Here is an 18919-nt window from a genome sequence, read left to right as displayed (position 1 = left end):
ATTGGCATACACAGGATTGCTGGCAACAGTGCATAGAAAGGAGCACTGACATTCACGCAAACAAAGCATGGAAAGATGCAAAGCAGGCTTAGTAGAGTTTACTGTAGCTTTGAGGTTACAGTACTAGGAAGAAGCCAGTCAGCCTATTTTCCAAACCCATAAAATGCTCTAATATAGGCTGCTTTCTCTGGTGCTCCATGAACATGCTCTCAGAGAGGAGAACTGCATTATTACCACTGAACAGGGCAAGGGGAAAATCGTTTTCAGCAGGGCAAACTGTGCAGTTCCTCACCACCTCCTCCCAAAGGAACATATAAACACAGGAAGCCAAGCTCATCCCAACAAAATCCAGAAAACCCCTGCAAACCTCTGTGATTAGGGTTGGATTTATGTTTTCCTTCTCAGCCGTGCTGCCTGGTCTCCTCAACCCTTGCCTCATCTCAGATGTCACCACACACTTAGTAGCTGTAAAAAATGTGGTTTATGTTATCAAAGCTGGTATCAAAGCCCTACAGCATTTCACCCATTTTTAAAGCAAGGGTACTGCCTCAGGATGTGTATTTTTACAAGGTTACTCTTGCCAACACCAGATGTAGCTCTTACTCTGGCAAAAGTCTGCTGGGAGCTGGGTAAATGAAAATGAAAACCAAAGACCACTCTAAATTCTCCTGTCGGTCAGTTAAGAAATGTAGCACCAGCTTGGGTAAGGAGTAGTTAAAAAACAAAAGCGTTCAAAAAGGTCAGGCCAGGCAGAGTGGAAAGGTATGGTGAAGCAGCCCACCCTTCCACCCTTCTCAGCAAAAGATGGAGGAAAAAGCCATACTCGAAAATATTGGGAAGAACTAAACATATTTTTGAGGTGGGAGGAATTAAGAGGAAGAGTGGGAAGTACTGAAGTAACATTCAAAGGTTGGGGGGGGGGGGGGAATAAAGTACCCTGTAGGTTATAAAAAACACAATAATGTGGGAGTCAAAGGACAAGATATTGCTTTTCCTTTCCCCTCCCCCCCCACTGGATTTACATTCTGCTTATTGAAAGAAATAATTGTGAAGGGAGCTTGTCACCAGGATAACCTGCTCAAGCCCTCCACACCTCAAACTTAGATCTACACACCTTTTCCCACCCCAACAAAGAACGAAATACAACAAACAAGAACCCAAAACCACACCCCTCAAAAAAAAAAAAAAAAAAAAAAAGAAAAATGCAGACAAAACCCCCAAACCCCAACAAAATCAACCCCTAACGTATCAGAAAGGAGAGCTCAAAACCCCACCCCAACCCCAAACATGACTGGACAATCCTTGGAAGAAGCATTACATTACATTTTGTTGGAGAGAGGTCAAGAAGAAAAAATTAAAGAGAATGAAGGGGTGGAGTTAAAACCAAAAATCAAACTCAAGAGGCCTCTCTTTCCTTATTTGGCGACAAGCAAGTGCAAGAAAGTGTTCGTTGGGGGTTTGTTCAGTTGTCGGTCTTTTGCACATCTGCGTTCTGGCCAAGATAAGGGGCTTTGAGGTTTTTCTGCAGCACGTGGGCATCTGCAGGCTCTATCCTCTTGTAGTAGTTTTTCTTCGTCTCGATGATCTCAAAGCCAAACTTTCTGTAGAAGTCAATCGCAGACTCATTGCTGATCTGGACATGCCTGGGACAGAAAGGAAGAGAGAGAGAGAGACAGAGATCAGAGCTTTTTGTGGTTCGGTCTTCTGCCTCCACATTCAGAACTGTCAAAGACATGATAAGGAAAAGAGCTGCCTAGATAGAGACAGGAATGCTGGTGGAAAATCAGGACTAGAAATTTTGGTCTTCCCAAATCAATTCCGAACTAACGCACAGCTCCTGGACGGGCTGTAGTAATCTTTCTGAGAAGTGGCAAACATTTTCCCTCATTAAAGCTCTTTTAAGGAACACAAATAACAGACAACAGCATTAATAGCTCGATAATTCCAATTTTTCTTAATCTGAAAGTGACAGAGATTTTGTGGAAATATATTACAAAGTTTGACTGCAGAGCCAATTTTAGCTTCCTGTAGTGACACTTCTTAGGTGACCAAAACAGTTGTCTGACTGCTGATCCCTACATGCTGCCACACAAAACTGGCAATGATGCAATTTTAACTCTTTCTCACTTCCAAGTACCCCCTCTCTCCTCACAAAAAGCTATGGAAGCATAAAAAAAAGCCCCACAGACTTACAAAGTCCTTTTCCCCTTTTACCTATCTCCCCCAGAGTTTTACAGATCTTGCTAGCATATTCCAAGAGTTTCAAGGCCTCCAAAACCAACAGCCACCAGTTCTTAATCCTAAGCAACTAGGAGATTTATTTGCACAAGTTCTATTGAAATAAAAATAAGAGAAAAGGGATGTTTGGCTCAACAAAAGGCATTCATTAAACACTCCCAAAAGTCAGTGGACACTGCACCAGCTCATGAATCACTTTGTCATGATAACATGCTGCTTAACCATAGAACCAAAGCAACTTTGGGAGCAACAGCAGAACTAAACAAAAGATCTTAGTGTTAAGCCAAATAAACACAAAACAGCTAAAAGGGAACTTTATAATAATGACAAATTTACACACTGATAGCTAATTGGGTGCTAAGCTACATGGTATGTTCAGACAGAAGATGCACATGCAGCAGAGACAGTAATAAAAATCTAATAACTTCATTATGCCCAACTTTGGGACCTACTTATCACCATCCCAGAATCCTACTCTAGGAAGTGGAAAGGATTATGAAGGATCCATTTTTTTTTGCATTAAAACCAGCAAACAGTTTCTTCAGTATGCACACACAAACATGCAAAAGTAGAAATGAAAGCCTGTGCCAGCTAGCAGGCATCTGAGAGTTTGTAACCACTCCTTCAGAGGCAGGAGAGCAGGAATACAAGCCAAAAGCAGCTGTACTCAGACTCCTCTTTAAGACACCTCTTACAGAGATGGCTGAAAGCTACAACAGTAGAGGACTTGGAAGACTGCATCTCCTTGGCAGAGTAGGGAAAAACTTGAGAAAAAAGTCACTCCATTTATATTGATATTGGTGTATCAAGCACTAGCATTTTTAGCAGTCCAAGCAAGTGTTGAAGGCGCAGTTCTGTGACAGCATAAGTCCATTCAAGCTGTACCTGCTGTGAATCTATCCCTAACAGTGCACCATGTTTGTACTGGTATAAACTGGCAGTGACGGACGAGAGAAGTGAGCACTTGGTAATCACACAGATACCAGTGAGCTGGGAGAAGCAGAAGTGTGCAGCTGGCAGCAAAGGGGAAAACAAAGCTTTGGCATCTATGGATTTCAGGCTCTATTTCCATGGTGATCTCTTTAGAACGGCAGTGATCTTTTAAGTAGTTCTGTCCTCTACCCCAGTCCTTGTTCTCAAGTCTGCATCACACCAAATGTTTATGCAGACATGCAGTTGATATAAAAAACAAAACAAAAAACAAAACAAACCCAGCCCCACCCAGAATCAAAATTGGAAACAGCTTCCCAAGATGGGTCAGGCACTGACCTGCTTTACTGTGTTGCTGCATAAACAGCTGACCTGGCAGAGTGCAAGAACAGGAATAAGCATTTGGGCCTTGCTACTGAACATGAACCTATATTGCCTGCAAGCACCTCTGATCTGGGGTTCTAACCCACACAGTACTGCCATAAAAGACAGACAGCAAATGCACCAAAACTGCATGCAAGACTTGCAGCATTTTCCATTCTGTGGCTGACACTGTATGGTAAGAAAAGAAATAGAATAATTCTTCCACATTTTTTTGTTATACTCATTACTCTGCTGCAGAAAGTCATTTGTAACTAAACTACATCCAAATACAGCAAATTTGCAGAAGCCCTTCTAAAGCAAGCAAGGCTTAGTTTTCTTAGCATCACACAAGCCCAGAATGTGACCCCACATGTTCTTGGATCTCCCTCCCTTTGCTCCCATATTTGCCTTTATCATCTCTCAAAAAAATGCATGAGTAGAATTCATTTACTTACAGATAGATGTTGTCAAAAGTGCCATCTTTTTCACAGATGTTTAAGACATGATTCAACATTTTAGTTCCTGCCAAAAGGTAAAGAGATACTTAAGAAAACTGGAAGTGGACAATAAAGTCTATACTTAGCTAAGGGCTTTCTTGAGGAGAAGGAGGTTAACTGCAGATAGGTTAAAATGACCAAGCTTGTGAGAACTAGGCAAGGCAAATAAAACATGGCTTATAAGTATTTCACTATGTTTCTGACTGCTCACAAAAATCTAATTTATTGTTTCTCTGGAGAAAAAAAAAAACCAAATGCAAACAAGCCAACAACAAAACACCATCCCAGAAGCACATGTATAAAGCAGCTTATTTAAACACTAGCTTCAAGGTCCTAAACTCGCCTCAACTATGGGGTCAAAACAATGTATAAAGCAGTAAGAGCACTGGTAAGTTTTCTAGTAAAGACCTAGTAATATAATTTAAAATAAAGTCATTTTTCCATTCCGGCTTGTCAAAGCAAACAAGTTACTGTAAGGTCTTGATTAGTCTGTCCCATAAATCTGCAACATGGAGAAAAGAGCTAAATGCAGTATAGACAGAAAGCAGGTATTGCCCCTGAGCAGTGACAATCAGTATTGAAAAAGATAAATACAAACACCCCTTCCCTTTAGAAACCTAATGAAGGAATGTTGTGTTCTACTTATACATGACTTGCATACTGGCTGTGTACCTCTAACAAGTTATTTCATGTGTCTGTGCATCAATTTTCACATCCACAGAAGCAGAGTATTTACTTCACAGTATGATAACATGATTAAAATACTCTGCAATCCTGAATTAGAAAGTTCTACAAAAAGCCCATTTCTGAAAGGCAGGGAAAAAGGAGCACATCATAAATCATACCCCTTCCCCAAAGTCCCTTCCAGAGAAATTAGTGGCCTGAAAGTGAACGATCTTGGTCAAAAAGCATTTAGCAGGCTGCACAGCAATCTGATTTCTTTGAAGACTCAGATACAAAAGAAGATCCTCCGTACCTATTCCTAGCCTTCGGTAGGGTGCCAGGCATCCGAGTGTCATTATGTACAGTCTCTTCTGGTTCTGCGAGTGATCCACCCTACAGCACACTGCTCCCACTGCAATGTCATTGAAATAGGCTGCCAGGGAAGGAAACAAAATGTTACCAGTCACAAATTCAAACTGTACATACAGCTCCTTCATTTACACCCTATTTCCTTCCTTCCCTCTTGCTAATTCTCCCATCCAAGTGGGATATCATACTTTGTGGCTTAACACTAGGAGTTACACTACCAATGGTGCTTTGACAAACCAGCTAGCAGTGACACCAGGATGTAAGCTGGCAGCACACATCACAGGTTTTCTGTCATAACAGAAAACCTGCCCATTCCCAGTAAAGTGGAATCTATTTAGAACACAAACCCTCTGATGTTCAGACTGGGGCTTTTTTGAGGTTCCCAAACAGTTCTTTTTCACTATGTAAAACAACAGAATAGAAGAATATGCTATTCAAGACCATTATGGATAGCAATGATGAGCACTTCTGCCACCACAGACCACAGTTACCGGCAAGAACATTTGTACCTAATTTGGCTAGTTCGCCAACCTCCAGTACATCCTTGTAGAACTTGTCATTGTAGCTGACAGGAAAAATGACCTGGTTTAGCCTCTTCAGCTGCTTAATGTTGTGTGGCGTCACATCTCCCAGCTCGATCCGGCTACTGGAACAAATCAAAACATGCTTAACATCTGATACACACCTAAACTTAATGATTTTATTTATGCTTAGAGAACTGTCTCAGCTAAAAATCAGCTTGACACATATTTGAACTGCAACATTCAACCTGTACAATTAAGTCTTCCATTGGTGGCTTATTTACTCCCAAACCCAATTTCAGTCTGTACTATACAGTCAGAAGGTTCTCAGGACACATGTACCATAATGACGTACCATAGCATATGTGTGGGTTTATTGGATGGAAGACAGGAAGAGCACAAGTTTCTGCAGGAGTCTTAGCTTTAACTTTATCCCATTAATTTCCTCATCAAGATTGGGAAAAGGGTGGGAACTGGGGGAAGGGGTGTAGGAGAGGAGAGAGAAAAGATGTGAGGAACAGGAGGCTAGAACAGAGACCAAGAAAACGAAGTCCTTATCTGTGCTTCCAAGACAGCCTTAATTTTACCACTTATCAATATAAAGCTTATACTTGGACAAAGTATAACTAGACATCTATCTGAAAAACAGTAATGTGTGCAGCATACTCATATGAAGCCTAATACGCAAGTGTGCCACTCTCAAGGTGGTATCAATATTCTTCCTGCTGACAGAGAGCAGAATCACAACCTTAAGATACCCAGTACTGCACTGAATTACACTGAAAAGAAACAAACCAAACTCTTCTCCCTTTTCCAAGACTAACTTCCTGACAGAAACACTGCTTACATAGAAGAAAATATATATATATATTGAAGAAAAAAATATATATATACACACACATACACTAGTTGTTCATATTCCCAAGTCACTTTCTTGGCTGCAGCTGGGCAGGTTTAATGACGACTACAAGAATGAAAAAAACCCAAACAAGAAGATAATAAAATTCTTTCCCCAGATGGTCACCAGAATAGGCAGGAAGGGAAAAAGCCAATGCATGTTGAGTTAGAGATACACAGCACCTTTTAGAGACCCATCTAGTATTAACTAATGGACAACTAACTAATAGATGATTTTGCAATTCTCCATCAGATTATTATGTTCCAGTTACTACTTAGAATTAATGGATGGTATTTACATATTGAACTTTGCTGACTCCAGAATTTAACCTTTTGTGCCAAAGAGATTAGAAAGCCCCCTGGTGTGAAGCATCTCATGCCAGTATTGCTTCCAAACTGTTCCAGGGAGCTCCTCATCTATCTGCCCCTATACAGCACTGGACTTGTCAGTCTTTCTCCTCCCCCACTGCAAGGGCAATTATAAAGCAACTAATCCTTGTAGTCTGCCCCCGAGCTCTGCCCAGTTATTGTACAGCAATCTCTTGAGAGACATCTCACTAGAACTTAGTACAACAATGATCTCAAGGATGACAGAAAAAGCAACAGCCTCCATATTCTTGCATCTCACTCATGCCAAGATACCCAGGCATACTACAAGCAACAGCAGTGGAATATATTTCTGAAGCTTCTAGCTGTAAACCACTGAACTGTTGTGCTCAAAATACTCTGCAGTACCTCTTTTCCATGACCTCCACCATCAGCAGCCCTTTGTTTCACAGCCTTTTCCATCTCCTAGATTATTTTTGCTCTCAAGATTCCTTTCTTCATGTATCACCATCTGTCCAAGTCCCTTTGATAATTATATTCCAAAATGAAGTAAGTACTGTGCTAGTAAGGACCATCTCCTCACATCACAGAAGGACTCCCATTGTAAACAATCATGTTATCAAAGTTATCAGATGCTGTGGTAACTTTAGTAGTTGCTTTATGCCCACCTTTTCAGCCTAGCACAGCAGGGCTTCTGCAGGCACACAGAAGGCAAGTTGTGCCCCTTTACCAATCTCAGCCTGCTATCTTTTCCTCACAAAGGGTAGGAATAAAACTGGCATGTGGATTTCCAGGTGTATTTGTGGCTGGGAGAGAGTTTTGCTAAGGTAGAGCACCCCAGTAACATGCTAGCAGCAAACGCCCAGCAGCCTCTTTCTTGCAGTCTGTATCAGAGTGGAAACCAAAGAAGGTCTCAGCTGCCCAGTTAGATCAGATGAGCTACAGAGTAGGAGGTCAATAAGGAAAGAAAAAAAACCTCACATTCACACTCAGTCTCTTGAAAGCCTCAATCTCTTGTCCAAAAAGATTTAATAGTATATTAACCTTGGTGATACTTTTTTCTATCAGTAGATGCAAGCTTCAGTAGATCAGTAACACTAGCATGAACTTTCAGGATGAACTCACAGCAAAGCCGTTACAGAGCAAGTCTGACACAGACATTATCAAGCAGTGTGCTTTCTAACATTATTTTAAAATTAATTAGTTATTAATGAAGCAAGAAATCAGGCATTAGAAGGCAGTCACTATGGAATATTAATGATGACAGTGCAACAGAGCAAAGACATATTGTCAGAGACATCCAGGACAAGACAGATGAGAAAGGGACCATGGCCAGAAGATGGACCTTCACCAAGAAGGTTTCAGGCAGAGAATAAGTAAGTGCAGAAGCAGAGCCTAAGGCTGCTCGTAGCCTCTGAGCCAAAACATCACCTCTAAGGCTGGCATCAGGCCAGAGAAACAAGTTCCAGCAGTAGGTGGCTAAAAGGTGCTGTTGACAGATTTCCTCAAGCTCTTGGGCTCCCCAACTCTATCTCCCACCACTTGCCACACTCATTGCTGCCTCCTGCCATCTCCTTCTGCCTGCCTCCTGCAGGAAGCATTAATCAATATGCTAAATATGTCTGTTTAAATAGTATGTACTTAGACCACAAATTACTTTAATGTATAACACTAGCTGATTAAATCAGCACCACATCTATTACACAAAAAAACATGTAGTAAATAAACTAAATGAGGACATGGAAAGGAGAACCCAAATCATGAGAATTCATCACTTTGCCCAAGGATACTGTGGCAAAAGTGCCACTAGAGCCTTAAGTATAAGCAGGGGAAAGCTTGCACTGCTGCCAAAAGCATCAGTCTTGGTGTTTCTGAGTCGTTCATTTCCATTCTTCTGATGGCACAAACGTGTGCAACAATGTGGTGAACCAACCCAATTAAAACTAACCTAGCCAAAAAAAGAAAAGTTTAGTTATAACCCACATCGGTTCCTGATTGAGTTCACCACACAAGTCTTCTGCTAGCTTAAAGAAAACAATTGCCAGAGGCAGAAAGAGTCGTTCTGAGCAGAAGCGCTACCTGCCCCTGTTTAAATTGGAAGTACTACGCAAGGGGAGCACAGGGATCATTCATCATCTAGGTGTGCTGGCAAATGAAGTTTCTAAGCCACTGTCCATCATAACTGAAAAATCATGGCAGTCAGGAGAAGTTCCCAACAACTGGAAAAAGGGAAAAATAACCCCCGTTTTCAAGAAGTGGAAAACGGAAGACCCAGGAAACTACAGACCAGTCTCATTTCTTAAAAGGAGTGGAACCAGCAGGTTGAAGGAGGTGATCCTGCCCCTCCACTCTGCTCTCATGAGACCCCACATGGACTTGGGGGTGTTGGTTGATGAGAAATTGAACATGAGACGGCTTCAGTGTGCGCTTGAGCCCAGAACCACCCCCGTGTCCTGGGCTGCATCAAACGAAGTGCAAGCAGTAGGTCAAAGGAGGTGATCCTGTCCCTCTACTCCGCTCTCGTGAGACCTCACTTGCAGCACTGTGTGCAGTTCTGGCGTCCTCAACGTAAGAACATGGAGCTGTTGGAGCAAGTCTGAGGATGACCAGGGGTCTCAAGCACCTCCCATATGAAGACAGGCTGAGAAAGCTGGGGCTGTGCAGCCTTGAGAAGAGAAGCTGCATGGAGACCTCAGAGCAGCTTCCAGTATTTGAAGCATCCATACAAATATGCTGGGGAGGGACTCTTCATCAGGGACTGTAGGGACATGACAAGAGGTAATGGGCTCCAACTGAAACAGGGGAAGTTCAGGTTAGATATAAGGAAGAAGTTCTTTACTGTGAGGGTGGTGAGGCCCTGGAACAGGCTGCCCAGAGAAGTGGTGAATGCTCCATCCCTCTGAAGTCACTTAAACATCACTCATTGCAAGGCTGCTCCCAAGCTACCATTACCCTTGTAGATAGGCTTTCTTCTAATTTTCATCCTAAAGGTACTCAAGGTCTACCCATATGCTGTCTCTTGTTGCTCATTAACTTAAGAGTGTTGATAAACACACACACAGCCTATCCCATGTGCCTTCCAGAGAGCTACCATGATCTCTTTATACTTCTAACTAAAGCCAAACTCCTGGCCTCCTCCTTTAGGACTAGCACTTAATTCTTACTATTGTCATACTAGCTCTTCTTTCCATTCCTTCAGATTAAAGTTAATTTTCCTTAAACATGGCTAACCAAAACTGCTTACAGCACCCCAAGTACTTACTATTGCCTGTACAACGGCAGAAAGTTTTCCCCATCTCTCCCAGAAGCATTTTCCTGACATATCCTAGGACTATATTTGCATTTCTTATAACTACAACATACTGTGACTCGGTTACCAGGGGAAAAAAACGTACTTAGACGTCACTAGCAAGGAGAACGGGTTTCTGGTGCATGAGGCTGATGTTCTTCAGAAACACACAGCCAACACTGTCCAGCAATGCAAGGGTGGAAGTGATCCACAAAATCCAAATGGAAGTGGAACTTCAGCGAGGTGACATGCAGCAGTTAATGAAGCTGGCTGCATGCCTAGAACATCAGCATTAACACTCCTGCTCTTGCATACTGGTGCCCTAAGATCCTTCAGGCAATTGCTAAAAAAAATGCTCACACTTTCTGTAGGACCAAATGCAATCCAGTTAGTCCTACTGCAGCTGCATTCCTCTATCTGCAGCCCACAACAGGGCTGAGATTTGAACAGTCTATTTTCCCTAAACTGTCTTAAATTTATACTAGTGGAAGCAACACAGAATAAACAAGACACTAGTGTTTGCTTATGCTAAGGCTGCCTTTTGCCTCTTGATGTATAATGAAGGAGAGCTGCTATACAGAATGACAGCTCAAGAGGAGGCCAATTTCCAGAGTTACAGTTCAAGAGAAAACACAAACTCAGTCCCAGGGAACAGCAAGTGTTGAACATCAGTTTAGAATCAACATCAGGGAGAAAAAGGGGGAATTTTGAGTTTCTTAATGCTGTAAGAATCTCAGTCTCATTCAACTTTAAATAGTGCAAGTCTCTCCCGAGAGGGATGTGCCTGACTGAAACAGATCTCAGTGTAACTGATAGCTGGGCTCAGGCTTATTGAATGCATCTGGCATGCTAAATTTAGCAGAGCTGTATCTGCAGCCTGTAAGACTTACTGAGGTATCACCAAACAGTCAGGAGAAGGAGCACAGAGGAGAAAAGGGCCCTAACAAATTAAGAGGACTTCAGAGAAGGTTTGTCACCCGCTAAGCAGCCAGCTAGCTTTACTGCTTCTATTTTGGCTTCCAAGTCAAAGCAGGAGTCTAGACAGGATAATCCACTCATAAAATAAAACCAAACCAGAGCTATGAAAGCTATAGACCTGAAGGGTGTGGCTTTGTTTAGATTAAACTCCAAAGCCAAAAGAGCCTCTCTAGTGTTTTGGGTGGTTTGGTTTTTTTGAAAGCAGATGAGCTGTCTTGCTAGGCACACAAGTTAGGCTAGTTCTTGTGGACAGACCGGTATGTTTCCAATTATCTAGACGATCTGTGGGCTGTAAATCTACTTTGCTTCACTTGTCAGAAAACCAAAAGGATTAAGTACAAGCCTAACATGCGGAAAAGTCTTACCAATTTGCTTCTGCGCCCCCCCCCCCCCCCCCCCAATCCTCTTTAGCTCCACTCCACTACTGAAAACCTCTCTTTGCATGATACCAGATACCCTGCTGGAAGTTACCCCCAGATGTGTGCTGGGCTGTAGAAGGGCATACTGATGGTCAGAAGAAAGCTAAGCAATTTTAGAATCAGAATTCACAGAAGACTTGGGATTCAAATGCATCTCAGTGTGAACAGGTCTCACTGGCATGCCTCCTCATTCTGCAAAAACATACTTCAGACCCTCCTTGCCCCTCTCCTTTGTAAGGAAAAAAAAAACCCACCAAAACTACAGCACATTACATTCAAGGTTTCTTCATTATATTTAGATAATTCACCCTGTTTCAACCTAAAAAACCTGACCATTGTACAGAAAACTGGACTGCAAGAAGCAAAGTTATGCTATAATAGCCTCACAGGCTTCCCAGCTCAAACCTGTTCTTTGAGAGCTGTACTAGACTTCAAATCTAAGCTCAAAACAATCTCAAAACCAGACAATCCTAAAGCTGAAGTAGCAGTACAGTTATGAAGATCACAAAGCATCTCAGATGTATGCAAGTGCAAAGCAGAAGCAGTGAGGTAATCTCAACAAGTGTCAAAGAAAAATAACCTTTCCCAAGAAAACTAAAAGTTCTCTCCCTCTGCAGCTGGATACAAACAGCAGAAATCACCATGCCTAGCTGACAGAATGGCTGAAGTCCCAATATATCAGAAATAAATGCAGTTGGTCTAGAACAGAGAAGCAGCCATATGTACATCAGTAGCCCATAACACTTTGCTGTTTCAGAGCACCTCATGAAGTAAAGGCTGAGATTTCATACCTGCCTACTCCAGATGCATCAAAATCAGGTGAAAGAGGAAACAACTTGCATGTGATCATACAGTAGATAAAGACCTGCCTGGAAGCCTAATTCTCCATTTCTGGTCTAGACACTTACTAGTCAACTAAGCTCACAAGAACATTCAGATTTTGAACCACGACTGCAACACAGAAGTACTTCACGAGTTTGAAACAACTTAGCTCAAAATTAGTGTTGTCTCTCCATTACCAATGGCCTGAGACATCTTATAAATTACTGCCCCTTTCCATACCCACAGTGCCCCTGGACATAACAATTCTAAAACCTTATTTGCCTCCTAGGAGAACATAAACCTTTGCTAACCAGTGTTGATGAAGAGCCTGATGATAAGAACAGAGACTTACCTTTCAATTCAGAATAGAAAGGATGCTGGGTTCAAAAAGTGCCTTATTTACATACATCTGTATATCTCAGGGGCCCTTCTCGTGCTTATGTTAGGTTACGAACTATAGAACTCACATATCGGGAGAAAGGCATTTTGCTGCTTTTCACAAACTATTCCCGTGGGTCACTGAAACACCTTTGTTTACAAATGCCCGTGTCCATCAGGTCAGTACAGAAAGAACAGCAGGTCATTCTAGGTCTCCTGATTGCCTCCAGATTTCACCCCTAGGGTTGGTGGGGGGTTTGAGGTGTTCAAATCATGCATTATATAAATAACATACCATGGAAAAATAACAGAAAGCGCCGTCAGTTTTATGAGCCTACCTTCAAATACTTCTAAAGGAACAATCATTGCAAGCTATCAAGCACAACAACCTATTTCACCCTCCTCCCCTTTTCCCAATTTTCAATAACAATGACTTTTTTTCTCAACTGAAAGCTAAAAACCCAAACAAGTCTCTTATAATTGCAGTTTTCAACCTAATTTGTGATCTTTACTGACAAGAAAATCCAAGTGCTATGTAGAAAAAACTTTCACAAGCCTTCCAGTGCTGCCCTGAGTCTCACCCCATCTTCTCAAAAGAAGATTAATATAATGGTCAGATGGTGAAAATGGGATTTCTTTTCAGGGATCAAGATTCTAGTCTCCTATGGGCCAAAAAAACACATGGAGCCTGGAAAAGAACAGGGAGAGGAAGGACGAAGGCCAAGTGAGCTCAGGAAGCACTTCATGCATCAAGCTCTTAACATACAGCATCATATTTTCAATCCATTAAAAAACCCCAAATAAATTACTCTGTTCTCGGGAAACTTCAAACACCTTAGCTCAGTCACCTAGTGATGGTGTTGTGTAGATGATTTTGGCTCTACGAAGGCCAATAAAGGCCTATAAAGCCTTGTTTTATTCCCTTCCCATAATGAATTAATTCAATATCCTTTGAAACAAATACAGTTACCCCATTTCAATGCCGTGCTTCTCCACTCTCAGGTCTTCAAGTCCAAGAGTCTCCAAACAACCAGTAATTCTTCTATGCACAGACTGCTTCTCTCAACCCCTCTCCTCCCCACCTCAGACCTCTATCTTGACAAACTTGCTGTTGTAAAACTCCCACAGGGGTCACTTCTTCCCTTCCCCTCTTTCAGCAGGCAGCATAAAGTAATCCTGACACTGCCTGCTCACTTAGAGCAAATGGGATGCGCGGAGGTACTGCACTTCTCTCTTATCAATTCCCAAACAAATGAAAAGACACAACTTCTCCTGTCCTTTTCTCCTCCTGTGGTTAAAAATATCTAGCACCTTCTCAGATTATTGGTCTGAACACTTGTAATGCTTGCCAAATGGGCAGGCTCTATGAGTTCTGAATCATTTCCACTGAATAAAAGTATTTTTCTGGCTCAACCATTGCCCATTATTTCCCATTTTAGAAAAGATTTACTGTGGCAAAGGAGGATGCATCATTTCCCTCATCCTCAGGAGATGGCAGCAGAGTATGTGGCATTTGGCATTAACTACATTTTTCACACAACCTAACAAGCCACTCATGTGAAATGAAGTGAATGGGTAAACACCACTCAAAAACTAAGACTGGGTTCTAAAGTACTTCAATAAAACGCCTACAATCCCTATGCTACCTTCCTATACTCCCAATCCTTCCTACTCTGTGGAATGTCTTAATCTGGTTATGGAATTAAAGCAGTAAGAGTTATAAATCAGGTTAAAGTACCTGTAATAAACTGCACTGAGTCTTTATAGACTAATTTAGAAGCTATTAAGCCATTTGTAAGCATGCATATAGGCAAGGTCTAGATTTACCATCCATGAAATTCAATGTGGAAAGTATAGCTCATGCTTGGACATTTCTAGGTTCAGAAAAATCCTAAAACCAAACAGCGATTTTCAAGCTCAATTACCTTTTTTGTCCCGCCAGCCGTGTATATGACAATTCAGCAGTTTTCTCCTAAACTTGGAACTTCCTCTCATGTACGTTAAGCTTAGCACTGTGCTTTGTGACTGGAAAAACATCGGCAGTTCAGTATGAACTCTGTAAAACTAATTCAGGAGAGAAAAACATCTCCCTGTTCTCATGAGAAACATGCACAACTTCAGGACCTTGAAGAGTTTTACTTTGTGAATCCCGGCCAAACAAACAGAGATATCAGAGCTAACCCATAGCGACTCACCCTACTTTAAAAACCACTACTGTTTTTCTGTTATCTTGGTACTCCCCAGCTGTGGTGTCTCTTCTACAAGGGAAGCTAGAACAGCACTAGACTGCAGAGCCTCTAGATTACTAAATTCTCTGTGGCAGCAGCTACCTGTTGTGTAGCATCTAGTCTGAAGGGTTCTTTCCACAGCAAGTCAGGATCTTTAGAAACTACAAAGTGTTAAGACTTCACTGCAAACACATAAAAGTTTAGAGGCAGTCTCCTAACAAATTCCTTACACAACAGTAGTGCCCTGTTACTTTGTAAGACAGTGGTGTAACACACAGCTCTCTGCTCCTTGGTTCAATCCATCTTTCATCACGTGGCTCCATGCATGCTGCCACATGACATTCCCATCAAAACTGGAGAGAGGTTTGGCCAATGTGACAGAATAACACATATGTACAGGATCACAGGCACCGGGCCCTGCTTGTAACATGCACTACACGCTCTATATATGATACATGCTTTATGTATCTGATACTCCTGGTCACACAGCAGGTAGAAGCATATGACAGAGCATGTGCACCCTGTATTTCTCCCCTTGTGTAATGTGGTTTTAGGTAAGGGCAGCAAGGAAAGGCTGGATGACCTATTCTCACAGGCTTCATCTGAACATTACTGAAATGGGTCAGTAAACCACCCTTATTGTAAGACATCACAAGGCCACAAACAGTGACCAGCAAACACTCAAGAAACAATGCAAGATTTTCCACTGTCTTTCCTTAAAACTAGTAGCATAACAACTGTACTGAAAATATAAAACCACTGAGCAACAAGTGACTCAACACTGCAAAGGCATGAAGGTGTAGGGAGTATTATTTACATCTGCTCTACAAAACCAGACAAATTACTACGGACAGTAGAAAACAAGCTCTTTCCATTAGAATTTTTCCTTGTGCAAAACCAATTCTAAAACAGATTTTCAAATTCCAGAGCTAACAATAATAACATTTAGGAATACAATAAAAAGACGAATGAATCTCTAGAGAATCATGAAGTTCACCAACAGAGCAGTGAATTACCTCAGTTTTTTAACTCATCTCTAAACTATTAAAATCATTCACAAGATGAGGAACGAGTGAACACAAAGCCAAGTAGCAAGGAAGCAATACCCACTTCAGAAGCTGGGGTTTTATCTCATCAAACAAAGGAAACCCCACAAAATTTTAAAGCAGCTGAGAAAGCAAAAAAACCAAATCTTTCACCCTCCCTGAAACCAGAGGTCCTCTGGAAAAGTCACCTAGTCTCAAACACCCCCATGACAGAGACTCTACAACTCTCTATGCACTATTACCATTGCTATGTGCTGTTTGGAATTCAGAGAGCTAAGAAGGAGGGCTGCAAGCAAAACGTGTTGCCTACACATTCACATCTGAAATTTCCAATTGTCAGCGGACTTGCTAGTTTCTTTTGTCATCCTTTCTCTGCCAAAGTAGACCGTTGATAATTACAGCTGATGTTACGGGTTTCAGTGCTCCCAAACTTCTCTCTGCACTTTGCAGCATGGGTTAATATGCAATGCATACACTCCAAGGAAAAATACTCAAGATGGAATCAGTTTGTTCAAAGGAGATTCAAAAAGATCAGAATCCTTCAAACAGCACATTAGCTTCTGTATGTTGGAAGTCGAAGATTTAGATCTATATCTGGACCCACCTTCTGACACTACTTGTTTCTTAGGGATCTTCTCCAGTCTTTGCAGCTTGACAAACAGTTTGGTTTTGTTCCAAAGTATCCCTATGTAATTTAATATATTCCTTCTGAAAACTTCACCCAGTCCTTTGATTCTCTCATTGTATTTAAATTATTTTTCAGTTTCTATCATCCTATGTGCCCCAATCTGATTTTTACAGAACACATGGATTCAATATGAAGATTTTATTCTGCACAAAAATTTGCTGCGTGGCACTAACAGAGTTTTGACAGGAATATGCTGCTCTTCAAAGAGATGAAAGAGTATCAGAAAAGCAGAAATACACAACTACAGAACCCAAAGACATCGGTTCTGAAGTCAAATCAGGATTAAACCTGCCCAAAGTGAAAGCAAAGTAAGAGAAATAAAGGTTTTGGTGCTCTGGAAGCAGAAGAGGGGTACACGTACCTTGGGCAGTGCCACTGCATCGTGGACAGCCCTGGCTGTGACTTGCCAGGAGACCTCCACGGCTTCCACTTGACATGCCTGGGCCGGTTTCCACCTCACACCTCCACACCGCAGTAACCCCCTCAACTCAGGACTGACAACGGAGGATAAAAGAAACCTGGTTTCGTCAGGAGCACTGCTGAACAGTGACCACATCACCTGCCACTTCATCTTCATCTGCTGTTGCTCTTCTCACAGTCATCCTCTTTATAAGGCGACTAAGAGGTGAAGCACCCTATTTCACGCAGGATGGCGCAGGCCAATAGAGGATTTACTGATATCCTAAACACACCTATGTCGTCTCAGCTTAGAGTAAGTTTATTTGCAAATCATTGCTGAACTTCTCTCTAGATATCTGCCAACACCTTGCAATGCCTGAAGCTGCTTACACACTGTAAGAAACAGCTAAGCATCTGTTACCAAGCAGCGTTGTTGTGTGACCTCACAATGACTGCTAATAAGCTAAACCCCTTATAATTTCTAAGTAAAAGCTTAAATGCTTCGGCTTCCATTCACCCTGCCTTAAGCTGCCAAACTGGAATAATAATACCCAGCATTTCATAACACCAGTTTCAAGGGGACTGGTTAAATACTCCTCTGAGAAATAGCTCTGTAAAGTTTCCTTTGCAAACGTGAAGGAACTGAGGTATGGAGCAGAAGGTTCATGTTTGGTGGCACACAGATGACTCTGACATTGATAAACATTAGGTGATTTAACCAACATTGAAAAACCTGTCCTAATGTGACCTGTGCAAGGTCAGGCAGGTCATCTGACACCTAAGCAGAACCGTGACTCTAAAGGCCTTCTGTCTCCTGTTTAATCACTGCTCCTCACTGCCTCCACTTGAGCAGGAAACCGAGTGTTGCAGTCAGCCACGTCTGAAATCTCTAGGTTTTCAAGAGCCACTGAGAAGTGCAGCCAGGCCCAAAGAAGCATTGCTACAGAAATCAGACACAAAACACAGCTCGTTTTCACCCATTTGCGTTGTACAGCCTCCACGCAAATACCTAAAGATCTAAACCAACAAAAGTACCAAGAGGTTGTTACAAACAACAGCGCAGCAAAACCACTCGTCCGAGAGTAGCAGCTTCGTACAGACCTAACAGCCCTTCTTTGCTATGTCCAGACGAGTACGAACGACCAGTCAGGAGCATGCCCCGCGCCGACTGCTCCCCCCGTTCGTCCTGCCGATCGTTCGAGTCCGCAAGCCTTAATCACTCCGGAGCACGAAGAGCCGCTGCGTCCCACCGGCTCATCAGTTTTCCTTACGGCAGCAGAAGAGATTTCAGGGCGAGAAAACTCCTACTAAGAACACTTTTTGAGTGGGAAGAGCACCACAGGGAAGCCGAGTGACCGCCGGCTTCTCTCCCTCGAAGGCACTTCCCTTGACACCAGCCCCGCGCGGTGCAGACCACGGCCGCTCTCCCGGAGGGCAGGAGACGGCAGCGACATCCCGTCCCATTCCCGAGGCGCCAACGGCATTACTCAGCTCCTCCATCTCCACCTCCCGCCGCCCCCCCTCAGCCCGCCGCGCCTGGGCCCGCTCCGCTCGGCAGTCAGAGAGTCGGCGAGGCCGAGGCGGGCCGGGCCGGGCCGATCCCCGTGGGGCGCGCCGGGCCCGCACTCACCCCTTCATGGTGCGACCACGGCCTGGCCGGCACCAACGTCCGCGCTTGCTGCGTGCAGGTCCTAACGGTGCAACTCCGGCCTCCTCCGCCTCCTCCTCCTCCGCGGCCCGGGCAGCACGGGCGGCTCAGCCTCCTACTCTCGCGCCCGCTCCACATGGGCCTCCGTCCGCCCGCCCGTCCGCCCCGCCCCCGTGACCCCTCACCTCACGCCACAGCCCGCGCGCGCGGGGGGCGCCG

At 43.1% G+C, this 18919-nt stretch overlaps 1 protein-coding gene across 4 annotated transcripts; it reads right to left on the bottom strand.

Moving 5' to 3' along the window:
- Positions 1-966: 966 nt before the first annotated feature.
- NAA50 (N-alpha-acetyltransferase 50, NatE catalytic subunit) lies at positions 967-18834 on the bottom strand. 4 transcript variants are annotated; one of them, XM_062618356.1, is made up of 5 exons: positions 18683-18834; positions 5570-5706; positions 5005-5124; positions 3987-4053; positions 967-1643 (listed from the first exon to the last, which is right to left on the bottom strand). In XM_062618356.1, exons 1-5 carry the CDS (start codon positions 18688-18690, stop codon positions 1463-1465), a joined length of 513 nt encoding a protein of 170 aa, XP_062474340.1. In that variant the 5' UTR covers positions 18691-18834; the 3' UTR covers positions 967-1462. The 4 variants fall into 4 exon arrangements, with proteins under 4 accessions (XP_062474340.1, XP_062474349.1, XP_062474358.1 ...); XM_062618365.1 differs by having other exon boundaries at positions 5570-5703; XM_062618374.1 differs by lacking the exon at positions 18683-18834 and adding an exon at positions 13662-14540.
- Between the last annotated feature and the right edge of the window lie 85 nt (positions 18835-18919).

This window comes from Pezoporus occidentalis, unplaced genomic scaffold (genome assembly GCF_034315485.1).
Source record: "Pezoporus occidentalis ecotype Australia unplaced genomic scaffold, CSIRO_AGI_Poc_V1 ctg104, whole genome shotgun sequence".
Lineage (NCBI taxonomy): Eukaryota > Metazoa > Chordata > Aves > Psittaciformes > Psittacidae > Pezoporus > Pezoporus occidentalis.
The sequence above is the reverse complement of the archived record's forward strand: the minus strand, read 5'-3'. Positions and strand labels throughout refer to the sequence as shown.